The sequence below is a fragment of the Phycodurus eques genome, chromosome 21 (genome assembly GCF_024500275.1).
Source record: "Phycodurus eques isolate BA_2022a chromosome 21, UOR_Pequ_1.1, whole genome shotgun sequence".
NCBI lineage: Eukaryota > Metazoa > Chordata > Actinopteri > Syngnathiformes > Syngnathidae > Phycodurus > Phycodurus eques.
This window is the reverse complement of record NC_084545.1, coordinates 2,411,366-2,439,128: the sequence shown is the minus strand read 5'-3', so window position 1 is coordinate 2,439,128 and position 27,763 is coordinate 2,411,366. Positions and strand designations below refer to the sequence as shown.

Sequence of the window (27,763 nt, the reverse complement as noted above, 5' to 3'; positions counted from 1 at the left end):
CTTTCCAGAGGTGTAATTTGAGGTGTGGGATAAAGATGGATTAGTTGCAGTTTGTTGGGATTATCGTGACGACTTTATTGTTTGATTGCTGCGTTCACATTTTCTATTCTTTTGTTTGGTCGTTTTTGTCCACGCGGGCACACACACACAGACACACGCACAAACACACAGACACACAGGCAGTTTATGAGTAGGTGGGATCTTGTCTGATGTGATGATTGGCTGCAAATAATCCAGATTTTCAATTTCTAAATGTAGACCTTGGTACACATTTTACCTTAAAAATCCAAACAAGCAAATTGTGGTTGCAGTTCAGGTGTTTGTCCTCTTGGGACACACACACACCTAAACACACACTCACACACACGTATTGAAAGTGCGCACCAACCCCATACAAATAACAACAGGTGCCTCATTTTTCATGGAGCTGCAAAAAATACTGATTAGTGATGTGTTTGTGTGTGTGTGTGTGTGTGTGTGTGTAGATTAGCGAAAGATTGCTGTCGCCGTGGCTAAGAGGATTAGTGTGGAATTAGTGTCATTCCTCTATCGCCGGGAGAAATGGATTCATATCGATTTTAATCAGAGAGAGCTAGAGAACAATCCACAGCAGGCAGCAGGCGGGCGGAGGAAGAAGAGGACGAGGACTGATGTGAGCCTGGGAGGCAAACTTTCCTGGAGATGAAGGATGCCGCGGGAATAACAAGAAGCGGAGGAAAAAGAAGAGAGGCGGCTTCCCGGGCGCGTCCGGCAGCGTTGCCGACCCTGCGTACCAGCGAGATGTTTGAGGCCAGCTTCCGGAGTTAGTCGACCGCGGGGGGACGTGGAGGTGTTCGGGCGGGGAGGGGGTAATGCTGTGAAACATGAAGGTGGACGCGTTGACCTGTCTGACCGTGGCCGCCGCCGGCCTGGTCGCCATGGCGACCGGCGGACGCAGCTCCGGGCGCCGGAGGCACAAGGAGGTCTTTCTCGGGGAAAACAGCAAATTCAAGTTCGGAGGGTGAGGGACCATGAGGAAATTTAGCCAAATGAGGGAATTCACCTTCAATATAATTATACTAAAATAAGTTATTACTATTAACTCTTAAAATGGAACCACTAACATAGAGTCAAAATGTAAAGGCCAATTATTATTACTACAAATAAGTATCAAAATGTCAAAATTGGGAACACTGACTGTCTGGCAGTGACAATTGATTTGTAATCTAATCTCATGTACGACAGTGAGCTCTTCAGAAGTCACTAGGGAAGAATCGTTGTGTTTCATGTGTGCGCGCGTGTGTGTGTGTGGGTGTGTGGGTGTGTGGGTGTGTGTGTGTGTGTGTGTGTGTGTGTGGTCAGACGTATCGACTACAAACTGAAGAAGCAGGACAGCACCAAAACGCTGCTGATCAAAACTGAACAGCTGCTGAGGATCGAGGAGCACGACTTCGCTATGAGACCTGGTTTTGGAGGTGTCACACACACACACACACACACACACACACACACACGTGCACACACAAACACACACACACACATACAGTTTGTACACGCCCTGACAGAAACCAACCGTCCTCATTCTTCCCTGACAATGTAAGGAAGACAATGACGAGAAATCGTTTTTGTGCTCATTTCTGTTAGCTCATCTATTGTGTTTCGCATCATACGTTAGCATAAAGCTAGCGGACGTTCGTGACACAAAATTAAATGGTTTGTTTGAACATTTGTGTTGAAATATACAATGTTTAATTTTGATTATATATTATTTTTTTGTTTTCTAAGTCATTTTACAGTAAACTTAGACTGCGAGTGAGAAACAACTTGAAGCAATCACGCGTTACCTCTCATTTGGAGCATTAGCAAACAAATCTTATTTTTCCTCAAAGTGATTTCATGATAGTTTCCCATTTTTTTTGACAGCAAGCGTCAGAACAGGTGCTAAGGAATACTTTAAAAGGGTGTTTTAATAAATGTTGTCTTTTGAGTGAGTCAGAGGAGTAAAATTATATCCCAAAATCTATATGGCCTCCTTTTGTCACGGGCGGGTCAGGAATGTATCTCCCAGGATAAACAAGGGTTTGCTGTACTAAATTGTGGCCACAAAGGTTATAACACGCGTGAAAAAATACCAACTTGTGAGTTTCATATCATATCGGTGCACAACTTTGACATCTGGGTAAGCAAATGGAGCGCACCCTTGCAGGAAACTGCTTCTATTCTACTTGATCGTTTCTGCAGGTGCACTCGATTTGTCATTACTGATGACGCAGGCGTTAGCTTGACTATGAGGATGTTGACAATGACAGTTCGGATGCTGTTTATGGTGATAATGATACAAAAATAACAATGACAATGTGATGAAGGTCACTGGGGCGCCGTAGCCAATCCAAAATCACTCAACAATGACCCAGATTGGACTATCGTGCGTGTGTGCGCGTTGACTTCAACAGGATTGTGTGTCCTTGCGTGTGTTATCGTAATATAATGAGCGTGTGCTGCTATTGTGTGAGTTGGGGGTGGGGGACGGTGGAGGCGAGGGGCGGGGTCGTGTGCAATAATCTGGATTATATTCCTGGTCTGGAGCAGATGGAAACAAAGTGACGTCTGAAATGTGCCACACACGACAATATACACAATGACAAATTGACACCAAAGTGACTCTTTGGAAGACTTCCGTGTAACATGTAACCTGAGACGGTATCTACGGCAAAATAGACAATCTTCGATCCGTCCAGTCACAGAGGTTGAGTAAGATCTTGAAAACAAACAAAAGATCCTCCAGAAACACTTTGGATGCTCTCAGAATTGAAACTTGTATTCCTCCTCACCGCCTCCACAGACAGAATTTGACTGCAGGACCTGTCATTTTGTCACCTAGCGCACACACACACACACACACACACAATATATGTATATATATATATATATATATATATATATATTAAAATTTGTGTTTGTGTGCACTTGTTTGATTGCATTGTTTTGTTGAGTCAGTACGGATTGTGTAAGGGTGAGAATCCATCTCATATTTCCTCACACTTTCTTCCCCGCCCGCCCTGATGCAAGCCATCACACAAACCACTTTATAGGCACACATTGCCGCTCAAATGTTTTTTTGTTTTTTTTTTGTCATGATCATAAAAACAAACAAAACTTGCGGTTCGGGCATACCACGCTGGGTCCCGCACTAGGATTGGCGAGGCCGAGTCTGCCCGTCCTCATTGTGCTCGCTCAGCATCTCCAGCACATGATTACCGACAATGTCGTATGGCGTTGTCGCGTGTATCGTGGGATTTAGTTGCTGGTGATGGTCCACGCTCTAATTGCCATGCATGGCCCTTATGATTATGTTCACTTGTTATACTGTCCTCTCATTTTCACTCAAATTCCACATTCGGTCCTCATGGGGATATTTTTGCCGGTAGGTCAGTGGCAGTTGTCCATTTTTTTTTGTGGTTCAGTTGCGGCGTTCGGTGTGCGGCTAGATCGAGTCATTTTGTCTCGATGACATTATCGATCGCCCGGCATTCACACACAAGAGCTGACATTTGTTCATCTAGAGTCTCGTCGCCGATGAGTTCGTTTTTGGGTTCGCTGAGTCATGTGACTGAGTTGAGGGAAAGGTGAACATCTATCACGTTATCGTCATGGACAAAGCCCAGATCCCATCTCCCATCCATCATCATCATCATCATCATCACCGCTCTCGTCAAGAGCAAATCACATGTTAGCGTCCACGCGTCATTTAGCCGCACGCTTTTTTAAATGTCAGCCGAACGTCGTGGATTTGACTGGTGGTCGTGTGTTTGTGCGGGTGAGCTCCTCTTTCCGGTCGGTTCACCTGACATGCGTGTGGTCATGGAATAGCTTCGTAGCTAACACACACAGGGAACATGGGATCCATATTCCTACCGATATATCCACCAGACTACGTTCTTATTTGTCTCTTATTTCTTCTTCATCTCTAACACTATGTACTTCTTTTACATTGTGCCTCCTAGTGTTCAGACAGAGACACCACACAACTGAAATGCCTTGTGTTACAGGCTACATTTAAGTGAAATGTGTGGCAAAACTGCTGAGTGGTGAAACAGAGTAGCGTGACAAAGTCTCCCTGACAAACCCAAACACATAGATTGCACAAGCAATGATAGATTAATAAAATGAAAAGTAGCGAGCAGAGTGTAGCTAGTAAAAGTATCAAGTATTACTTTTATGTTGCATTAAATATCTACTCTGGCAAGTACAATTTCCCCCCCAAAATTTCATATGTAAATGTAATGGAGTAAATGTAGCCCGTTAGTACCCACCTCTGAATGTACATAAGTACTCGTACTTGGTCTGAAAAAAAAAGCGGTATTGTTGCGTCCCTATTTAGGATTGTACACATTTACATATAAGGCCTAGGGAGAGTTGAACCATGAAGAAGCCCCTAACAAACACACAAATAGGCACACGCACACAAATTGGGGTGTGACGTGGGAAAAGAGTGCATGAGTCACCCGCCGGCCCTCTTTTTCCCGGCACCAGCAGCGGTTGTCGTGGCGACGGCCTCTGCAGGAGCTTTGCTGAGCTTCATTAGATAAAGTGTTTATTGAGCTGCCGTCATGCGGACGCTCAGGTGGAATTAACGCACTCTTTGCCACACAATGGAGCGTACAGACATAGGAAGGCACACACGCGCGCAACCCGATCCCCTAACGTCTGCTCGACAGCCCGCGGACGTGGTCAAAAAGGCCTTTTCATTGTTATGTTGTTGTTTCGTGGCAGAAAATTTGCAGCGCCACCGCGCTCAGCGGCCGCAACATCTGGCACACCTGTGCCCAGCACATGACTTCGCCACGGCCGACTATGAGCACAATAACAAACACGTTATGGACTTTTTCACGACGACGTCACACGTGCTTCGGGTGGCAGCAGACGGAGCTTTCCACAAATAAACAAATCTTTTGAACAAGACAGAGATCCTGAGAAAACGGGTTAAATGGCTTGAAGGTTGATTTTTAGTCTTCTTCTCTAGTGTCAGTCGAAAGTTCACATCTATACTTTGAGCGTCGGTATCTTTGTCAAGAGCTCTCATCGGATCACGTTCTTCAATCAGCGTTCATAATGACGTGCTTGAACTTTTTGGACTGGCAGGAGCGGCCATCCCCGTGGGCATCGATGTGCAGGTGGAGAGCATCGACAGCATCTCCGAAGTCAACATGGTGGGTTTCCGTCACCTTTGTTGCACTCGAAAAAACAAGGGGCTAGGCATCATGGTCTGAAAATTACATCGCAGATATTTCTCTTACCGATTTTAATCAGTGTTTCGATTCAAATTGACTTCGTTGACAATCATTGTTAGGGCACATACAGACAAACAAGCATTCACACCTTTGCACAATTGAATCTTTGCAAAATGCACACAGATAGGAGTCAGATTCAAACGCCAAACCTCAGAACTGCTTCGGCAGATGTGATCACCACTATTTCACCATGTTTTTACTCTGTTGCGTCATGATTTCACTATGGTGCAGGCACTCACACAGACGTGTCCGCAGGATTTCACCATGACCTTGTACTTGCGTCACTACTGGAAGGACGAGCGTCTGGCCTTCCAGTCGCGCAACAACCAGAGCAGGACCTTCGACTCGCGGCTGGTGAAGAAGATCTGGGTGCCGGACGTCTTCTTTGCGCACTCCAAGCGCTCCTTCATCCACGACACCACCATGGAGAACATCATGCTGCGCGTGTACCCCGACGGGAACATCCTCTACAGCGTCAGGTGAACCAGCCAGATCAGATTTCATCTTCAAAGCCTGACCCAGGACACTTGACCTGTAAATATTATTTCAGATTTCCATCCATCCATTTTCTGAGCCGCTTCTCCTCACTAGGATCGCGGGCGTGCTGGAGCCTATCCCAGCTATCAGTACACCCTGAACTGGTTGCCAGATTTGATTTACAAAAAAACAGCATCGATTGGCAACTAATTTTCAGAATTTTTCCTTTTTCTTTTCCCTCCCTGGGATTTGTTTTATTTTACCCGATACCAAACCAGCTTTGATACAGTTGTGCATCTAAACAACGACATAGCTTTGCTTTAGATTTGTACGTTTAGCTTAATGCTAACAAACAGTGCAAAACTGCATAGACAGGCTAACAAATAGCAACAGGGTCACGGTGTTATGACCCTTTAAGCAAGGGATATTTTAACACAAATGTGGAGTAGCACACGTAGACAGACAATATAACAATACTTACAGACATATTTGTTATCCTCTGCGAAGAATGACGACAATTACTGCTGCTTACTGAGGAGTTTTGACCGGCTTCATGTATCGAGCCGTATGTCTGTATGGTACTGCCCCTAGGTGGCCAAGACGTGCGCACTAGAATGAGCAGCACAATGTCCAGTGAATTGAAGCGATGTGGCAAAACTGTTTAACTCGTTACATTCTATTCAATTATGTCATTAATGTATGTAGTACAATATTACAGAGTGCTACAGAAGCCCCTAAAAGACATTTATCCCGACACATAAACTTGATTAATTGCGCAGATCGGAAAATCGCCCAGCTCTCCTCACGGCATCTCGAAACATTTTCATTTCTACGTTGTTGGCTCCAAAATGAATAAAGAGCTGACTTGCTGCTGCCAGGCTGCCATGGCAACACCACCAGAAAGGTTAGTCCGGGACAAGATGGATGCTGTCTGGCTTCTGAAGTTTTGTTGTTTTTGTGCTTGTGTTGCTTTCAGGGTCACCGTCACCTCTCTGTGCTCCATGGACTTCAGCAGCTTCCCCTTGGACACGCAGAACTGCTCGCTGGAACTGGAGAGCTGTGAGACACACACACACACACACACACACACTTACTGTAAACACACAAATACATTTGATTAATTTGAAGTTCAGTCTCGTCACTGGCGAGATTGAGTGTTAAAAGAAAAAGAGACTTGCTTCCTTACAATGCGCTGTGTCAGCCTCACGCCGTCTTTCCTCAGATGCGTACAACGAGAACGACCTGATGCTCTACTGGAAAAACGGCAACGACTCCTTGAGGACCGACGAGATCCTCTTGTCTCAGTTCTTCATCGAGCACTTCCAACCCTCCAGTGGCTTGGCTTTTTACAGCAGCACAGGTCTGTCGCTGTGCCTAATAAAGTGGCCGTGTAGAAAGCCCTAGGAGCGTTTATTCCATATTGGTGATTGGTTACTTCTGAATACAGGCCACATCCCCATTGTAAGAGGGTGTGCACACTTGTGCAACCACATTATCTCAGTTGTTTATTGTTACGTCCCCTATTGACAAGATTTTTTTCCCCAAGTGTACAGGTCGTAGGTCACATTAAGTTTCCAAATAACAAAAACTTTGCATTTGAACAGCGGTGTGTAAACCTTTTATGTCCAATGTACGTTTTACAAGTGAGGCAAAACTACTCGTGGGCATTTTGGTGCTACTAGCACGGTACAGGAGGCTATCAGTGTGTGACACAGGACTGCTAATTGGGGCCTCGTAGTTAGTAGCGCAGCAGAGTAGTTTAATTGTTAGGTTTAATTGCATTCTAGGAGGCCAAAAGTGGCAGCAGTAGCGGGAAAACAGACACAGTTGTTCTACGAGTGTTCCCTAGTCATTCTACTAGTGTGCTGAATTGGCTTACTAGTGAGGACAAGTGTACGAGTAAATGGACCTCAAACTGCATATCGAGGATGTGGAATAAATGCTCAAATGTTGTCGTTTTTTTGGGAGGGGGACTGAAGTGGGGGTGAAGCCCAAAAGTCATGGGTGTGCGCGTGTATGTGTCTGTGTGCGCACGTACGTGCGCGTGACAGGTTGGTACAACCGTCTGTTCATCAGCTTCATCCTGCGGCGGCACATCTTCTTCTTCATGCTGCAGACGTACTTCCCCACCATGCTCATGGTGGTCCTGTCCTGGGTCTCCTTCTGGATCGACCGCAGGGCCGTCCCGGCCCGCGTCTCTCTGGGTGGGCACACGCACACGTGCACACACACATTCTCACACACACACACGCACACACACGTGCACTTTAACTAAGGCCTCGAGTCCAGCGGTGCCAAACTTTTGAGCTCAATAGCAGCATTTGATTTTTAAATAATGCATACTGGATTTCATTACTACTTACTTATTCTATTATTTACAATCAGTAAATTAGCCAATTATTAAATACAATTGAATTGTTTTTTTTATTTGTCTTTCCCGTGTCCCCTACAGGTATAACCACAGTACTCACCATGTCCACCATCATCACTGGAGTGTCCTCCTCCATGCCTCAGGTATGACGTCCCCAAAGTCACAAGTGGCTTAAGTACTCACACACTTAAGTACATGTACAAATACTTGTGTATAAAAAAATTTAAAACATTTTAAAAAAGACTGAATTTCTTTACTTTAATCGTGTGTTTGTGCAGGTGTCGTACGTGAAGGCGGTGGACATCTACCTGTGGACCAGCTTCCTGTTTGTCTTCCTGTCTGTAATCGAGTACGCGGCGGTAAACTACTGCACCACCCTGGAGGAAATGAGGAAGATGAGGAGGGGGAAGGTGGGCAAACAGGAAACAGCTCCCTCCAGTGGACAAATGGCACATTTTCTGCCAGAGCAGCGGTGGGAAAAGGGCGGGCCGCGGGCTACGTACGGAACGCTTAATTTCGGCCCACCGAGCGTTTTTCATTATATAGTGTCCCGCAATGGTTGCATTGATTTAGACGTCTTTTCCTAAGGTGGATGAAAATAAGAATTTTATTATAAAATAATTGGTTAATGAATTAAAAAAAAAAATAAAAAAAAAATAAAAAAAAAAAAAATATATATATATATCCATCCATCCATCCATTTTCTGAGCCGCTTATCCACACTAGGGTCGCGGGCGTGCTGGAGCCTATCCCAGCTATCATCGGGCAGGAGGCGGGGTACACCCTGAACCGGTCGCCAGCCAATCGCAGGGCACCACACATAAACAAACAACCAGTCGCACTCACATTCACACCTACGGGCAATTTAGAGTCTCCAATTCATGCATGTTTTTGGGATGTGGGAGGAAACCGGAGTGCCCGGAGAAAACCTACGCAGGCACGGGGAGAACATGCAAACTCCACACAGGAGGGGCCGGGGATTGAACCCGGGTCCTCAGAACTGTGAGGCTCTAACCAGTCGTCCACTGTGCCGCAAAAATTTTAAATTATTTTATCATTAAATTTAAATAGTTTGATTATTTGACACATTTTAACTTAATTTATTTGATTTATTTTAAATAATACATTAAAAATGAGTCAAATAAACAACTACAGTATATACAAATTCCAAAAATATATCATTCAATAATTAATTGTGAATGATTATGACCCTGTACATGAAATATAATTAAAACTATAAAATATATACAGTATATACAAATGTGGGTATAAAGTATTGATGTATTTTTCAAAATGAAAATATTTGACGTTCATATTTGAACTTAAATAAGTGATAGTTTTATTGTACCTTATGACCTGGCTCTGGGCTGTACTCGATCATGTTGGAGCGACCCGCGCTCCTCACTGTGCTCGTCCCTTTCGGTGTCCTCCTCCCAGCTCCCGTCCACCTTCGACGCCAGCCAGGCCATGGCCTTCGACGGCTGCTTCCACGACAACGACATGGAGCTGACGCCGTTCCCCCGCGTGGCCCCGGGGTTGACCTCCGACCCCTTGGCGGCGCCTTCGCCGCAGCTGGAACCCCGGCCGTCGGAAGGAACGCGTCTGCGCCGTCAGCGGTCGGTGCGCGAGAACGTGGACCTCCTGCTGAGCAACAGCTACATGATCGACTCGTACTCCCGACTGGCCTTCCCGCTGTCCTACCTCCTCTTCAACACCATCTACTGGAGCCTTTACTCCTGAGAGGCATGCATGTAATTACATGCACTATGACAGTGGGGAAAAAAAAAAAATGTACTTAAATAATGTTTCAATTAAAATGTATTCCACACAAAAATTCAATTACAAAATGTACCAATATAAATGTTTGAAAACAGACAGTTCTAAAAGATCAAATAGAAATATTGAACTTCAAAGTTAAATACAGCTGAACTGTACATCACAAAATGTACTGTTCTGGATTTTGAAAAAACGTTTAAGTCACTGTAACATTTATGCACCGTTTGAACATTTAATTCAGTGATACTGTCATGGACCACTAGTGGGAGCCAGTTTGCCACTACTTTGAGAACCACAGCACTAAGACATTTGAATAGTATGGTAAACTCATTTCTATGTCCACAACTTCCTGTGATGACAGCTTCTTCTTATACTTTTTTTTTAAATTACATGTCAGTCATATTTATACTTGAATTTTCCGAGCTTCAAGTTGTCTTCAGTTGCAAGAAAACTCACTTGGTAGATGTTGGAGTAAAGTGAGCATTTTCATTTTATCCTAAACAACTGACAACATAATTCCCAAGTTCCAACTACAAATATTGTCACTTGGAGAATTTATTGGCAGAAAATGAAAACTCAAAATACTGAAAAGGGTCCAGGTTTTTTGGGGGGGGCGTCTCTTAATTTTTTATAGAGCTGTACATGTATATGCAATATATACTACTATAACGTCTACTATTGTGATTTGTATAAATATAAATCACCTTCACATTAATTTATATTTGTAGAACTTGTGAAATGAGTTATCTTTAAGTTCTTAATTCTCTTTTCATCAAAATACTGTTTGTAAAAATAAGTTTTCACCAAAGTCAAAGGATGCAAATTGTTCACAGAAATGTTATGAAAAATGGTGAAAGGTATATTATTAATAATAAGAATAATAATCTAATGGTCTTTGATCTACTTTGCGTCTGTAACGTAAAAGGAAGTTCCCCGTTTCCACAGCAACTCAAGACCTCTATTGCGTAAAGTGCGCAGGCGCACCGAAACGCCTAACGTTAGCACGCTAACTAGCTAGTTTAAGCGGGAGAGCAGGTGGGCTAAATTATAATTTATTTGTTATTATTTACTCCAAAATCCTGCAGGTTAGTCTGCTTCAGTTTGCTTAAAATTATTTTAGAATAGTTTAACGATAGTTTTAGTTTAGGTGCTGCTGACATAACTTGCTAGCTAGCTAGCTATAGCCGCTATACGTTTTGAGGATTTTTGACCTATGAAAGACAGCAGTGTAAAAAATGTTTAAAAATGCTCTTTTTAAAAAAACCGTAACATGCATACTGAGCTGCAAAAATAATTTAAGGGTCATTTAAAGTTGTACTCACTCACTTAGTTTATATTTGACAGTGGTTGGAAGTAACGAAGTAGAAATACTTAGTTACTGTGCTTTTTCAGGTATATGTACTTGAGTATTTACTTTTCTGACAAATGTTTACTTTTACTCCCTATTTGTCAACAGATATCTGTACAGTACTTTCTACTCTTGGCTTTGTCAAAATAGTAAGTAGCCTACTTCGAATTTTACCAGTCTTTTATTTAATTTTTTTTTTTAACACCAGCATGTTTATGTACGGAGGTGCTTGTTGCTAATATTATGGTTAAAACGAAAACCCTCGATTCCATCTGAAAAGTGAAAATTTAAATAATTTCATTTCCCGTTACTTTGTTAATTTGGACAAAACGAAACTGTTTAAATGTTGTTGTTTTTTTGCAGTATGGTTCTTATTCAACTGCCAACCTAAACACAGCTTAGTGGACCTGAAACATATGTTGAATCTGAAACAGAATAAAATTATAGCCTCTACATGAAATGTATATGATTGTCATTACATACGTCACAAGTACAAGGCAACGAAACGCAGATTGTATCTCACCAGAAGTTCATAAGCAGTACGTAATTAAAATAGCATATGCAGTATATAGCATGCAAGGCATGAGGTGGTATATAACTATGTCAACATGAGTGTCCATTTCTCTAGGTTTCTACTGTATGAACAGGCTATGACTCTGATCGTGATTAATATGACTATGCAATGTACAGTGCAAATTGCCATTGGAGGAGAAAAAAGATTGATTATACACATGTACAGTAGTGCAATGATGTGATTTACAGTATATATAAACAATAGTCAAAATAATAGTAATATAATATAATAATAATAATAATAATAATAATAATAATAATAGTTGTCCAGCTCTACAGAAGGCCACGATTGAGCACACTGAGGTAAGTGTTGTTGATTCAATCCAAGGGGGGTTGGTAAGAATGTGCAGGGAGACAGCTGGAGGGAATAAGCTGTTTCTTAAACTGTTGGTTTTAGTCCAAATACCCCTGTAGCGCCCCACAGAGGGCAGGAGGACAAACGGACTGAATGCTGGGTGGCAGGGTTCTTTTCTGATGTTCATTGCGCTTATTGTCCTCAACAGCAGGAAGTGAGTGAAGTGGTATACACTTAACACAAAACGTTCCTGATATTGGTGTGACCTTTCAGGATGCGCATAAAATGCACTGTAACCTTGACAGGTGAACTTAATTTGACCTCAACTTCTAGCTCACGTGACTTCAAGGGGTGGGGTAACTTTCATCCTGCAGTCGCATAGAAGAAATAATGTACATGTTCATTCAGGGAGGGGCAAAAGCGGCAAGGGCCGAGTTGTTGTAAGCGAAAGAGAAAGACCAGCGGGAGAGGAGGAGAGTTGAATAGTGGAATGAGTGGGAGGGGGAGTCCTGCACTGTGATTGGGGACCACTGGACCATGTGGTGACCCGGCTCACTCTAGCCTCTCACGGGCACACACACAAGAGTCACACACAGTGTTGTGTTGAGTGGCAGGGACATATGAACCCCTTCACATGTGCTATTCTGGGTAAGGGAGGGAGTCTGGGGGATGAGGCCGGGGGGGAGTAGAGGCTCTTGTCTTTCCGCATGCAAGCTAGCCCACGCGAGGACCTTCTCGATCCGTGTGTTCTTGCATTGAATTTCCCCCTCTAGTAAGACAAGATGGGCTGCTGCTTCAGCAAGGAGGCCGGGCCGGGTCGGGCCACCGAGAGAAGCAGCCTGCTACACACACCGTGCCAAGACCATATCCACGACGGCGCGGAGCAAGTGAGGCACCAGGCCGTGGCTGTCGCTCAACATGTGTGCCTGGAGGAAGAAGAAGAAGAGGCTGAACTGGACCACCGGGAGGCTCGTCCAGGATTTGACAGCAAAGTGCGGATGGTGGTCAATGAGAAGAATCTCCAAGTGAGGAGCGCTCACGAGGGGGAGCCGGATATTCTTATCCCGGCCGCCACAAGCGTTGCGGCGGACTCGGCAGCGGGCTTGACCCGCTCCCCCTCGCACAGCTGTGAGCCGGCGCCCTATATGGAGGTGCTCAGCCAGAGTCCGGCCCGGCAAAACATTGTGGAGAACGCCACCCGGCGAGCCCTGTGGTTCACTCAGAATTTTGCGGGTCAGAAGCTCCTCCAGCCAGAAGGTTGTTGGTCTGCTTCTGCTGTAGTGAGCCACGTAAACTGCGGCGAGGTGTCTCACAATTCAAAGTTGTCATCCAGCTTGGGACAGGATCAGGTTTCCCTCATAAGCGAGGACTGCATTGTCACAACAACACTGGGTCAGAACTTCCAAACGAGGACTCAGAAGTTCTACAGCATCTGCTCCATAGATACCGATGACCTTGACCACGATGACCACGGCCAGGCGCAGACATCTGCAACATGTGCCGGTCCCAGTCCGTCACAGACCGCCTCACCTCTTCCTCCTCTATTTCCACAGCCGCTCGACCCGCACCTGCACCCATCGCCTCTGGCCAGCGCTTCAGGAAGAATCTCAGGCCGTCGAGTCGATCCGCACGTGGCAAAGGGAACGCCTGAAGGAAACATGTCGAGTTCAACAAGTGCGGAAGATGACTCGTGTGTGCAGACATGTGACAGGATGACATTGACAGAGCAGACAGTGTCTTCAGATGTCCAAATGCTAGCGCAAACATCTGCCATCATCCTGGAAAACCAACTAGGCCACGTCCAACATTCACAACCAGCTAGTGAAAGTCCCAAAGAAGTCCATTCCTTTCTAGAAGCTGACGTTACGGAGCAGCACTTCGAGGAAGAAGATGGATGTCCGCTGCAGAGAAAAGATGAGGGCCCTGTGAGTAAAATTGTCAAAGACGAGATCATCCACAGCATAACTCTCACGCAACTGTCCGCTCCAGCCATCCTTTTAACCATGCCCCACCAGTGTGGAGGAGGAGAACCTCCTCAACTAGATGATGAAGTTGACTCGTATGACCAGATGACGCTAACAGAGCAGAGTGCATCTTCAGAGGTCCAAATCCCGAAGGAAACACCCGCCACCTTCCAGGAGAACCAACTAGATCATGTCAAACATTCACAAGCGGCGAGTGTAAGTCCCAAAGAAGTCAATCATTCACATCAGAGCTGCAGTCCAGAACCTGACGTCACGGAGCAACACAACGAGGAAGAAGATAAATGTTCACTACAGAGAGTAGATGACGTCCTTGCGAGTGAAAGTGAGGAAGACGAGGTCATCCATAGCATCATGACTCCCACACAAGTGTCCTCTCCCCATATCCTCTCAACCACGGCCCACCAGTGTGGAAGAGTAGAAGCTTATCGACTAAATGATGAAGTAGACTCGTGTGGTCGGATGACACTTATGGACCAGAGTGCGTCTCCAGAGGTCCAAACTTTAAAGTTAAAACCTGCCACCTTCAAGGAGAACCAACTAAACCACGTCCAATATTCACAACCGGCAAGTGAAAGTCCTAAAGTCCCTCATTCCGTTCTGAGCTGCAGTCCAGAACCTGATGCCACTGAGGAACACAACGAGGAAGAAGATAAATGTCCAAAAAGTGAGGAAGATGAGATCATTTACAGCAACACTGCCCTCCCACAAGTTTGCTCGACCCCCATCCTCTCAACCACGCCCCACCAATGTGAAAGTGTCGAATCTCCTAGACTAGATGATGAAGACACGAGGATGAAAGGCAGTTCACCTGCAGTCCAGGTCATCTCTGAGCACAACACAAGTTCTGGAAGCTGCCACAAATCTGACCTGGAAGCGGTGCATACAAACCTAGATTGTCTTTATTCAAAGTCATCACTTGAGAAGACAAGCGGTGACAGCCTGGAATCGCCACAGGAAGTGTGTGAGGAAGAGGGAAAGACAACAGAGGGTCCGAGTGATCCTCCAGAAGCAGTGCACTCGCCTCCGGAGGAATGTCCAAAAACTTCCACTTGCTATTCTTCCCACGCTGAAATGTTCAACACGTGTCTTCCGGACGAGGTTTCATCCCAGCAGCAGAACAACAGCGTCCCGGTGGAACCAGACCAGCTGGATGTTCACGCGCTAACGCCATCTTATGAGATCCACTTCCTGGGTCAGGAGGCACCCGGTGAGGAGTGCGAGGGCGGCATGCGGGAGTTGGTGTCGGAGCTGCTGGGGGAGGATACGGACGCTTCCGTGTGCCACCTGGATCACCAGACCTGGATCGGGCCAGCAGCAGAGGACGGCCGCCGGGCATGGGTCCAGCCGGCGCCGCAAACTCAGGAGACGACCGCAGAGCCACAGCCCAGTGCGGTACTGCTGGGAGCGTTCCCGTACAGTACCGTCATGCCTCTGGTGCCGTGTGAGTGGGCCTGGCACGCGGGCTGCCCTCAGGTCGTGAGTGTTGCTCTTTCCTTTTTGTGCATTTGTCACAATGCCGCAAGATGTTAATGGCGCTTATATGCGCTCCCTTCAACACCCTGCTTCTGTGCAGACCCTGAACCCTGATGCTGAGGTATGGACTGGATGCAGCTACAACTTCTCGCAGGCACAGCAGCCGTGGCTGCACGTCCCCACAGAGCAGAGTGAGCTTCGTTCACATCCTCTTACTTTACTTTACCTCTTATAATATGAAAGCGTTTATTTCAAACCAAACAGACATAGCGGTCAGTACTAACCAACAGCATAACAAAACAGCAGACAAAACAACAACCTGGGTTCCAATTCCATTTCCCGGTATCTCGATTAAAAACAGCAATACAACAAAAACAAACCCACACTCTGAAACACACTTTCCCCTGAGATTAAAAAAAGGAAAACAAGTTCAAAGTGACTTCTCATTTCTCCTCTTACTGCTATAACTTTCATATGCTCATTTTCTGAACTTGTTTTTGATTTTGATTCTGTGTGGGCTTTACTGACTTTAATAGTCATTCTAAACCATTGCATGATTTTACCTCGCATGCAAAAATACTTTTTAAGAGTGTTTTTTTGTAATTTTGTTGTTGATATGTCCTCCCTCCCTCTGATAAAACACATTCTGGATGATATCTGGCGAAATGTTGTTTACTTTGAATTGATTGATTCTGGTGGCGCTGATATGTTGTGTTGTTTCTCTGTAGACCAAGAACTGCATGTGGAGCTGGACCACATGAACCTGGCTGAAACTGAACCCAAAACAGCAGAGAACCACGTCCCACCAGAACGACACGCAGGTACCCAGCGCGCTATGCCCTTGTCTTTGCAGGTCCACTTTGCTGCATGACTCACGGCTTTGTGTCCTTTTAGGTGAGCTGATGGACCAGCTGAGGTCTGTGTTGGAGATCTGTCTGAGCAGGTAAGAACAGTTCTCCTCAATGAGACACAATGCATTTTGTTGCATGAGCGCCAGCCACACTTTGGGCACCCAATGGCTCTTTGGATTATTTATTTTGGCATCATTCACAAGTTCTGACAGTGGAAACGCAATAAAAACATAGAGAATCTAGGGCTGGGTGATTAATTTGATCGATTAATTCATTTTTAATTTTCTGGACGATTTTTAAAAAAAATAGCTTATTTTAACAGCTGACGTACACTGTCCCCACCGACAACATAGCTGTGAACAGAGAAGAGCTCGTTTACAAAAGCAGTCAGTGTTGCCAACTTAGCCGTTTGGTTGCTATATTTAGTGACTTTTCCAAACACACTCGTGACTGTTTTCCAAGAAAGTGACTAACGACTTTAATTCTGGCTAAGAAACAGACATTGTTAAATTGTTGAATATTTCAAATGTAGATTTTTTTAACGATCATGTTTACATACACGATTGACAAAAGGCAATTTTTTTTTTAATAGGAAGCCTTTATTTTCATCTGTAAAGAAAAATATTTATTTTCATTATTTCTGTGGAAGCTGAAAGAAAACCTTTTTGGTATCAGTAAAAATAAAGCAAATCCTAAAAGGGGAAAAAACAGAAAGCACGGCTTTTTTGTCAAATGTCATTGTCATCTGCTTTTTCTGTAAGTGAAGGAAAAATAATTGATTAAAATCTAAAATCCGGTTTTGTGAAAAAAGGATTTTATTTTAAGGGCCTCCTTAAGAGAATCAAACTGCTTCTTTTGTATCAAGTCCGTGTCAGGTTGTTTGCACTAGCTGCTGTGTTCCTCGCCAGGGAGCACCTGGCCAGCGACTTGTACCTCCAGTCTCAGATGGATGACGAGCAGTACGTTTCCATAGAGACGCTGGCCGGCATCCACACCATCAAGCGTATCTGCGCCGACTTGCAGCTCGTAACAGACGTCGTAAAAAGTCAGTGTTGATGACATAACCTTGTCAATCCAAACATTAACCGCTGAGACTATTTCTTATCTCCTCAGCTCTGCCGCAGGTCCAGATGTCGCTGTGCGGGCATAAAGTGCGAGCCAACCACTTTCAATATCTCCTTATCCTGCGGGAGATCCCCAGCAGCACCCCACGCGAGGAAAGACTAGTCCGACACCTCTTTATCCTTTTCCTTCTCCGACCCTCTTCCTACAAGTAATCATTTGTCGTGCAGGAGGTGGAAGCCCTCTTCAGTGACCAGAAGCTGCCCAAGTTCCTGAGCTGTGAGTTTGTGAGCAGCGACAACTGGTTCATCACCTTCAGATCAGAGGCCGACGCTTACCAGGTGACTGACAGCCGTCACGATGGCGAGCTTGATGTTGGTGGTCTGAGGAGGGAACGTAGGGATGGACGTTGTGGCTGTAAGATAAGAGTGTTCCTCACGCGGGGTCAGGGCCGAGCCCTGCCGCGGCTATCATAAATCTGCAAGTAGCTGACACCCCGACCACTATGGTTTATGAGTTCCTATAGATGGCTCAAGATGGCGACAAAGCACTACTTTTGTCTAAATGAAGCTCCTCAACTCACTCTAAGATAGTTCTTTGGCACCATGATTGAAAAGGATGGTAATACATTTATAGGTTTGACCTGAACAAAAACAATGAATGGGTGAGCTTTTAAGCAAATAAAGCAGGATAGGTTTTGTTTTTTTTCCCACAAAAATACAATGTCTGATTTTAATCGATTTGTTAAAAAATGACACAAATTGAATTGCCAAACCTGTGTACTTAAGTGTAACATTTGGATTAAGCGCGGGTCGATTGCTCATGCCTGCAGAGTGGGGCGCAGGCATGACCAGTCGACTCACACTTAATCCATCAGTTACACAAGTAGTATGTTTGTGTTTACATTTTTGTGTTTTAATTTGTTATAACATGCCATTTGTTGTGTGGGTCCTCAGGCCTACAAATACCTGCGAGAGGAGGTTCAGGTGTTCCAGGGGAAGCCCATCATGGTGAGGATGAAAGCCAAATCAACGACCTTCGCGTCGCGTGCGCCTTTAAGTGGCTGCGGCCCAACCCGGCCCAACATCCTGGTCGATCACCAGGTGTCCTATTTGCCGCCAGACGCCTACCAACAGCTTTACGATTTCACCTACCCCACGTGGTCCGAGTCAGCATACTCGGACTGTGTTGAGGTGAGTCGTCCGGTGAAGGTTTGGTCCTCTTCCTCCTCACACCACTGAGAACTTTTTCTTTTTGTCTGCAGACACTTGAGCTCAACAGCGCCCTGAACGGCTTCCCGGCATCGCCTTACTTCCAACGTCACGGCCCACACAGGAGCAGGTACACAGCAGGGAATCTCCCGCTTCACGTTTTCACACACTTAAAATTGTCGTTGTTCCCGTCACGCAGGAGGGGCTCCAGGACGTCAGGCGCAGATCAAACCAGGAGTCAAAAGGATTCCTCTTACCCGGGGGATAAAACCTCAGAGGAGATCTCCTCTTTGTCGAGGCCGGCTGGAGTGTGGTCCCACTCCAGAGGCAACGGGCCTCATCACAGCAGACGCCCCAACAGGCTGACTGCAGCGCCACATTCAGTGGGAGGAAGGTAAAAAAAAAAAAAAAAAAAAAATAGGAACACACAGTGATACCATGACTTATGAGCCAAAGCTCATTCAATTATTTTGCTTTGTGTTGTCCCAGCATACAGTAATTCAAACCAGTTTATTTCTGTACCCAACGCTCAGTCCTGGTAGGAGTACACAGGCATTCATGTGATGTCACTGCTCTGATCTGCAGGCCTGTAAACAGAGATCAGAGGAGGAGAGAGAACCAGTGGTCTGCTACCAAGACAGCTGTAGTGCATCATGTAAGTTGGTACTATTTCTGTTTTTTTGTTTGTTTTGGCTTTTCTTACACAGCAGCACTTTGAAAGAGTAATTCATGCCTTCATCACATCTTGGCTGAGTTACTGTATTGCATTTTACTTTGGAGTCAGCCAGTCCTCCGTCAAAAATCTCCAGTTGGTTCAAAATGCTGCCGCTCGCCTCTTAACTGGAACACGGAAGAGGGAGCACATCACTCCTATTCTGGCCTTAGGGTTAAGGTTATTTATTTAGAAGCACTTTGTTTCAGCTGTGGCTGGTTTTAAAGTGCTCTATAAATAAATTTAGTTGAGTTGAATTGTGTTTGTTTGCATTTCAACTTTGACATTGTGTGCTTGAACCTGTGTAGAAAGAGCCTTCAACTCGCCGCCAGCCGTCTCCCATTGAGCTCGGAGTCTCGAACTTCCCTCCCCTCTGCGTGAAGAAGACGCCTGAACGGGCAGAACCTTCGTCCACCTCCACCGATGACATCACCAGTGAGGTAAAGCGTATAAATAAAAGGTGGGGGGGAGGAAGGTTATTGAACAGCCCTGACGCTGACTTGTGATTGAGCAGCAAGCGTCCCAGAAGCTGAGCTACGCTGCCATCTGCCAGAAATCTTCCTCTGGTAGGTCGGCGCCGTCCGTTGAAGAGAAGTAGATGGAGCAAAACACCGAAAGTGCAATGTTAACTTGCACCTGGTGGATTTTACTAATGCAGTGTTGTCAGGTTTAGAATGTTTTCACGTCTGTTCCGTTTCCTCATTGCTAATTTGTGTTTCCTGCTTTTATAGTTGTTTATGTGAGTTTGTTTTTGTCGCCAGTGGCTGTGAGCGGCACTTCCTCTGCGCTCGCTGTTCGTTCTTCACTCACATTCTGTTAGCAATGTCGGTGAGATTTTGCAGTCAGATTTATTTTGTTTCTTTCTCTCTGCCTGAGTTTCATCATTCTGTTTTCATGTAAACCCCTCAGTGCTCTCTGCAAGCCGTTTGTGTCCACCTCACCTCCTTTTTCTTAACCATTTAAGTTGTGTTAATACAAATGTGATGAAACTTAAGAGTTTTGTCTGATTTTGTACCGTCAAATTTCAGCTCTTTAAATATATCAATAATGTACTGTTTAAATCAAATTGTTCCTTGTGGTCACTTTTGGCCAATTTAAAGTTAGTACTTAGACTATATATTAAATAATAATTCAGGTTTTATAGGCACTTCACTACAAAAAAGAAGAAGAAAAAAGATTTTGAAAGGGTTAAAAAGTAAACGTGAATGGATATTTTAGATTAATGACAATAACTGATAACAAACAAAATAAATATTTAAAATTACCCACTGTCTTTTGGCCACAAATTAGCAAAAAGCGGCAGTAAAATCGAAAAGACCTGACGGTTAAGTTCATATTTGTTTGTTTTATTTGTGATTTATAAATCTTGTTGTAAACATTTGAGTTCCCATAAACGGATAAAAGCACTGATTCCTCACAATTAACTTGAATTTGATTTGACTGTTGAGATCCCTTTTGTTGAAGATTTTAAATAGAAACCAGGTACGTATGTCTGTAAAGATGTATATATTATTGAGAAATATTAAATAAGTGTCTTTTTGACAGCGGCATGATGGACGACTGGTTAGAGCGTCAGCCTCACAGTTCTGAGTACCCGGGTTCAATCCCCGGACCCCCCTGTGTGGAGTTTGCATGTTCTCCCCGTGCCTGCGTGGGTTTTCTCCGGGCACTCCGGTTTCCTCCCGCATCCCAAAAACATGCATTAATTGGAGACTCTAAAATTGCCCGTAGGTGTGACTGTGAGTGCGACTGGTTGTTTGTTTGTATGTGCCCTGCGATTGGCTGGCAACCAGTTCACGGTGTACCCCGCCTCCTGCCCAATGAATGACAGCTGGGATAGGCTCCAGCACGCCCGCGGCCCGAGTGAGGAGAAGCGGCTCAGAAAATGGATAGATGGATGGATGTCTTTTTGACTGTAATTTGTGTCACTTCTCCATGCTCAATCCGTGCTGTTGGTAATGTAAAAAATGTATAGTGTATTATGTGGATCACAACAGGATAGCTGCAGTGATACTCAGTGTCCAGTAGGTGGCAGGTGAGTTCCATCACAAGAGTGATTAGGAAAGAGGAGGTTGAGATTGGTGTAAACAACAACCATCTGTCGTGAAAAACATCAGGAATCATACACTTTCAATACAGTCAAAGGAGACGAGACATTGTGCATTTTTTATTTTTTTTTAAATAACTAAAAAAAAGTTCCTATGTATCTTAATCACGTCTCTGGCATAATCATGTCAAAATACGTCAAGGGTCAGGAATTGTAGAGACATGTTTACAGAATACTTCTTGCTATGGTGAAATTGGCTCATTTTAGAGTCATATTTGTCTCATGCAGTGCACCAGCCCCCATTATGCCCTACTTTCGTTAGTTTAACAACCCAGTGGGCTGGATCTCGTTTAGCCGTCTGCTTGCGTCTACTAGCGGAAGGAGATTGTGGGAAACAAGCGAGCGCCCAAGACAGTGACAGCATTTTTGTGGTGCATGGACGCATCATCCAACACAAACAACCACCCTGAACCGCCAACAATTTCACAGAGCAATCAAGTAAGTGTCATTCAAAAGAACCTAACACTGTTATTTCAAATCAAGCGAGCGCCCATAGAGTTTCTGATGCATTGGTGAAGGATGGACCATTTCATCACCAAGCCACTGAAATACACTTGTCAATTAACTCCCAAACAGAATTATGTCACAGCCCCACAAGTGACACCCTGGACTGGTTAGTTCAAGGGTCAACACATGATTTTAATTTTGCAGTTCCACTGCTACGTTTACACCGCAAGTCAATTCTGATTTTTTTTTGCCCATATGTGACGTATCTGTTTTTATTTTGTATTCTTCAATTACTTTTTTTTTTAAAAATCTGACCCAAGCCTCTTGTATGTGGATATAAATCGGATTTGTATCTGATGAGAGTACAGTCTGAACCCTCAGGTCGCGCTCATCTGACGTTTATGTCATCAAAAGTCGACAAATGTCACAACTGTTCGACCAAAAAAGCGAAAAGTAAAGGCGGATGAAGAAGAACAAAACTGATGAAAAGAAGATGCTTAAGGACTACTGCACTACGCCTCGTGTTTTGCGTGCATGTGCCACGTGACATTTTTTGTGCATGTCTGTCACAATAGAAGTCGGATCTGAATTTGTAATGTGAACGATACATAAAAAGGTGGGATTGAACAAAAAAATCCACTGGGCATCGCGCTCTGCAGTGTGAACGTAGCCGTACAGTGATTCGCAAAAGTGTGGTGTGAGTACCATGAGTGGTACATGTGCTCCCTCCAGTGGTATGTGAAAGTATCACTGAATTCAACATTCAAACTCCATAATGTTACAGCGCCTACAATTTTGTTTAAACTCATTACATTTGATAAGCACAATTCAGTTGTATTTAACTTTTAAGTGCAATAAATTTGCATTTGATGATTTAGAAATGTTTGATTTTACACATTTATTCAGGTAGTTGTTTTTAAATTAAACGATTATGGTTAATGCATTTTAATTGAATCGTTATTAAAGTACAGTTTATGTTCCTATATTTAAGCACAGTGTAAAATCAAATACACGTTTTAGGAATAAAACCTCTTAAGTCGTTTTTGATGAACAGTTGGGTCTACTACGTTGTAAAAATGTGATGCCGACAGCACATAGTGAGAATAACATGATTCCACGTCACTGCTCACTGGGTGTTGTGTCTGCAGCGCCCCCTGTCGACGACGAGTGGAGTCGCAGCCCCTCCCTCCTCCTCCGTGTCACGTGACCCCATTGGCAAGCAAAGCAAAGCGGCAGCAAAGCTCGGCGAGCCTCCCCGTTCTCAGCCTCATCCCCATCCCCACCGCGAGCACGACCGGCCCCAGCCCAGCGACAGCCACCGCCGCGAGCCGGCACTTGCGCCATCCGAGGTCGGCGGACGCCATGGCGGACCCCCGCTAAGAGGCGCGACTTCGGAGCCCCTTTTCTTTGTTCTCCTCGCAGTGCGCCTTTCGCTGAGGAAGAAGCGACGAAGAGGAGGGAGGAAGGAGGAGGCTGAAGGTGTTTTCGCCGCTGTACGAGGCGGAATGGCGGACCGCGAGGCGTCGCCGATACCGTTGGAGATCCGAGCCCGCTTGGCGGAGCTGGAGCTGGAGCTGTCAGAGGGTAAGACCACCCCCACAAACCCCACCCTCATACAAACCCCCGTTGCTCTGTTATCTCATCGCCATCCACACCGACACTAACGGAATTTCATTGTTAGCCCCCCCCCCCCCTCCTCTTCCTCCTGCCCGCTCCTCCCATCCAGATGTTTGCGAGCCAGGCGCCGGGTCGGCCAGCTCTGTGCAACTGGCCGAAGCGAGCCTCGGCCCGCTTCGGCTCTTTTGTCTGGTCCTCGGGCGTGAGGACAACATAACCCCCACCCACCCCACCGCCCATACCCCCTCCCAGTTGACCTTGAGCTGTTGAGTCTGCCGTGCGAGGCTACCTGGGTGCGTGCGTGTGCGTGTGCGCACGGGAGCGCGCGCGTCGATGGCATTGCGATGCAGCAGCTCGGCGCCGTCTTTTTTGGCCTTCTGACGTCCGACATTTGAGGCTGTCGAGGCCTGCTCTGAGGAGGAGGATGCTCGGGGAGGTTTTTCACCCCCCCAACCCATCCCTTGACTCCCCCTTTTCCCGCCACTTACATACGCAAAGTGGGCCTGCATGCATGTGGAGGTCGGTCACAGCTGTTAGAACACATAACAAGCATCTCACATTAGAACATTTATATAATGGAAGCGACATCTTTTATTCATACGGGCGGGCTTGCACAGCCTAGAAACACACTGGAGATGATCTGCTTCCAGCGTGCACATCTCAAGTGTGTGTGTAGCAGTATAAGAAAGATCACCCAGATTGCATTCGTCTTGTGTCCAATTCGCATTCAGTTACATCTTCGTATAACCCGATCACGTTTTCGCGCCAGAGTCAGAAATGAGTCCTAAATATCGTCCGATACCAAGTCCGATATCTTGGCAATGCAACGAGTGAGGCACAAGTTTGCTTGTCACAAAATAATTCACACTCGTTAGACTTTTATTTGAAGGTAAGTCGTTTGCTAACCTGTCTCCCTTTGAACTGTGACAATTCTCCTCAGCAAGCTGTTTAGCCATACTCTTCCCTCCAGTGGTCTGTGCAGCTTTGCTTTTACTTTGTAGTATAACAAAATGTTTCCGCATCTCACTCTGTGCCCGTTTTTCCTTAACAAGCGCGAAAGCTTGTGGCTATTTCGAACTTCGTTTTGGGGACAAAGGCGCCGCCCACCACAGAGCACTGTAGCTGCAGACCACCTGATCGGACAGCTGGATGAAGCCAGCTGAGAGTTCTGTTAAAAAAAAAAATCTAAAATAAAGAGTCGATCATTTTCAGCCAATACCGACCGACCGAAAAGTAAAGTACGTGATAGGCCCCGATAACTCTAGTTACATCCAGTTTGTATGCAGTGTTAACATTCAGTTTACATCCAGTTAGATTACGTTTTCGTCTCTTTTGTGTGCGAATCTTGTGTCCTCACCAAGTTTGCATCCAGTTCGCCTCCACTTGGCATCTTGTTTACGTCCGGGTTACAGTGCATCCAGTTTGCATTCAGTTAGCATCCTGTTCACATCCAGTTTGCATCTATTTTTCATCACGTGTGTACAAATCCCATGTCCTCCTGCACACACACACACACACACACACGTTGACGTGTGGGATTCTGTGGCCAAAGGTTGAATGAAAGCGTTCCAATTGGATACATTCTGACAGACGGGAATCTGCAACATTATTGTCAAGCTCAGTGCACATCACAGCTCACACACACCTGATGCTCTGATGCTGCCTTTTGTTGGTACTATGCCAAGATGCGTGTATGTATTTGGATATTGGAGTAATGTAATAACATAAAATATTTAGTGATTTAATGAATATGAGATGCGTCTCATTTAATGATTATAATTTTTAATGAACATGTGAAGAACCTCTTGTTTGGTTTGGGGGTTCTCGTTTGTCTGAGGGTGGAAGGTTCTAGTCAATGGAGACTTGTCAGTAATCGGACAGCCAACACGTTTGGTGCAACTGGAAACAGGTCTTATTTGGAAACTATCCAGGAAGTGAGGCTTTGAGGCTCACGAAGACTTGTCGCCTGTTGCTGCTTGTGAAGTTTACTTGTTGGTCTTTGAGAGTCTCAGACAGCTTTGGAAATAAAAATTCGAAAACATCGTCATTGCTGGCTCGCTTAGTGCAGTCTGGATCATCTCCTTACTGGCGCAGATGACATCATCGAGCTTGTGAGCTCTTGGTTGGAGATGTCCAACACACTTTGAAGTAACCATCTGAGGCTTTAGCGCAAGGTTTCTCAACTTTTATTGAGCCAAGCCACATATTTCACATTAGAAAATCTCACGACACACTGCCAATAAAAAATATCACAGAGGTATGTACACAGTATTCATCTTGCTGCCAAGGAACTATGTTGAAGTGAGTTGAGGAGCTTCATTTAGTCAAAAGTAGTGCTTTGCAGTCATTTCGTGGCATCAATGGCTATTTTAACTTATTTGGGGCGGGCGTCAATTAATCATAGATTTTCATTATTTGTAGCAACGAACAGTGTATAGCCTGAAATAGTGATGAGCTCGTCTTAATTTACTGACAAATTTACTAACTGCGAAATGTGGCCATGTTTAGTTGAAAGTTGTGATTCTGTTGTATGAAAGGCAACAGGTGCATCTGCTGCCATGTAGTAGAAGAGCATTTAATTGTTCTGACTCCCAATACGTCGCTGGCATTAAGAGAAACATTATTTGTCATAAATAAATACTCATTATTGTACTAATTAAGTTAAATTGGATAATTTCCTGCGGCACAATGGTTGGCGTAATTAGCACACCTCTGTGGTGTGTTTTGATTCGATCACCTGAAGCGTGTTTGTCGAACAAAAGTGTGTGGCCGCGCTTCACATACGAGTCGATGAAGCCGATTGAGTGTGTGTGTGTTTGTGAGAGACAGCGGGGCCTTTGTCGCTGCAGAAGTCACCGTCTTTGTCAAGTTGTTCGTGAATAATCGATGAAACGCTCTGTCGGTCAAGCGCTTGACGTAGATTGATGAACGTGAGTGAACGGCACAAAAGGTTGCAATTGTTTTGAGGAGGACTTTTGCGCATCTGTTGGATGCGACGCTGCTCGCCACAGCTAAATATAAGTTGGAATACAGTGATGAATTTCCAATGAATGTGAGGAGAAGTCGGTCTGTATCGTCTGACATTCTATTTAGCACCATGATCACTTGTGGTCTTCAAGGAGAGGCCCATCTATCCATTTTATACAGCGCCTCTCCTAATTAGGTTCCGAACAGACATTAATTGCGATTGACAATCAAGAGTCTTCAATGAAGCTAATGTGAATGTTTTGGGAAAAAACTCCACAAAGGTGGGCCGTGATTGAAACCCAGAGCCTCAGAACTGTGAGCAGCTGAAGATGACATATTTTCCATTTTTGAATCAAGTGACCCATAGGTGTTTCTAGACCATTTTCTGGGGGGTGCTGAAGCAACCCCAAAATGAATCCCAGCACCCCTAGAATTTTAGAGAGCCCAAAAAATTTATTTGAAACTGTATTTTGTTTTAAATAACCCGTAAAAGCATAAAATCACAGTATTTGGTTGTAACCTAATTTTTTAAATAACAAAGATAGAGCAACCTGCTGCATGCTACATGTGTAGTGCACGCGCTCCACATTTTATTTTCATCCCCTCGAGTCGCATCGTGCTATTTTTACACTTCTTGACGTCTCGACCCACCGAATCACCGCCGAGACCCACTTTGTTTTTCTGCTGACGCTCGTCTAGCTGCGTGTGTACGTGCGCATGACGGACACATGCGCGGGCTAATCAGCTAGCGGACGCTCTGTAGACCACACAGGTCCGTGCGTGTGAGTGTGACAGCCCAAGGCCCCAGTGCATGACGCATGCTTGTCTGTGCGTGTGTATCTTGTTACCATGGAGCCTGTGTGTGTGTGTGTGTGTGTGTGTGTGTATGATCTGATGAGCAAAAAGAGATCAAATAAAACAGGATGTTGAAACAGACGTTGGCAAGAAACAAGATGGAGATCGAAGAGGATGGAGCATCCATCCTTTGTTTTCTGTTTGGTTGGGGTGCGAAAAAACAGTTTGATTCATTTTCAGGCAGCACGGTGACCAAGTGGTTGCATTTCCAAGGTTCGGAGTTTGAATCTTGGCTCCAGCCTTCCTGTGTAGAATTTGGGTGTTCTAATCACAGTTGTGTGAGTTTCCAAAAAAAGCTTTAATGCTTGTTTGTCTATATGTGCCCTGTCATCACATATTTTATGACTAATCGATACTATTGGTCAG

At 45.0% G+C, this 27,763-nt stretch overlaps 3 protein-coding genes and 1 long non-coding RNA gene across 8 annotated transcripts in view; 3 read left to right on the top strand and 1 right to left on the bottom strand.

Annotated features, from left to right (window-relative positions):
• The first annotated feature begins 561 nt into the window (after positions 1-561).
• On the top strand, positions 562-11,745 carry LOC133396475 (gamma-aminobutyric acid receptor subunit rho-3-like). Of its 2 annotated transcripts, none has more exons than XM_061666363.1 (10): positions 562-1,000; positions 1,342-1,454; positions 5,122-5,189; positions 5,526-5,749; positions 6,724-6,806; positions 6,970-7,107; positions 7,864-7,951; positions 8,200-8,261; positions 8,397-8,528; positions 9,556-11,745. In XM_061666363.1, the coding sequence occupies exons 1-10, from the start codon at positions 864-866 to the stop codon at positions 9,915-9,917; spliced, it is 1,407 nt and encodes a 468-aa protein (XP_061522347.1). In that variant the 5' UTR covers positions 562-863; the 3' UTR covers positions 9,918-11,745. The 2 variants fall into 2 exon arrangements, with proteins under 2 accessions (XP_061522347.1, XP_061522346.1); XM_061666362.1 differs by having other exon boundaries at positions 7,799-7,951.
• LOC133396477 (uncharacterized) lies at positions 6,128-8,000 on the bottom strand. 2 transcript variants are annotated; one of them, XR_009767372.1, is made up of 4 exons: positions 7,786-8,000; positions 6,934-7,147; positions 6,736-6,804; positions 6,128-6,356 (listed from the first exon to the last, which is right to left on the bottom strand). It is a non-coding gene; the product is annotated as an uncharacterized LOC133396477 (long non-coding RNA). The 2 variants fall into 2 exon arrangements; XR_009767371.1 differs by lacking the exon at positions 6,128-6,356 and having other exon boundaries at positions 6,396-6,804.
• LOC133396476 (uncharacterized) lies at positions 10,876-20,394 on the top strand. Its single transcript, XM_061666365.1, has 15 exons — positions 10,876-10,929; positions 11,351-11,391; positions 12,884-15,571; positions 15,669-15,759; positions 16,297-16,389; positions 16,463-16,511; positions 17,328-17,464; positions 17,533-17,645; positions 17,715-17,822; positions 18,438-18,674; positions 18,746-18,822; positions 18,892-19,086; positions 19,278-19,347; positions 19,713-19,844; positions 19,919-20,394. The coding sequence occupies exons 3-15, from the start codon at positions 12,893-12,895 to the stop codon at positions 20,000-20,002; spliced, it is 4,065 nt and encodes a 1,354-aa protein (XP_061522349.1). The 5' UTR covers positions 10,876-10,929; positions 11,351-11,391; positions 12,884-12,892; the 3' UTR covers positions 20,003-20,394.
• Positions 20,395-23,186: 2,792 nt separating this feature from the next.
• The window catches only part of LOC133396404 (disco-interacting protein 2 homolog C-like), a 30,813-nt gene continuing 26,236 nt past the window's right edge, over positions 23,187-27,763 (top strand). For 2 of the 3 annotated variants that reach the window (XM_061666243.1, XM_061666242.1), the window contains exon 1: positions 23,187-23,542. In XM_061666243.1, the coding sequence (XP_061522227.1) occupies positions 23,464-23,542 (79 nt within the window). In that variant the 5' untranslated portion in view covers positions 23,187-23,463. The remainder of the gene's footprint in view (positions 23,543-27,763) is intronic. The other variant, XM_061666241.1, reaches the window with a different exon arrangement.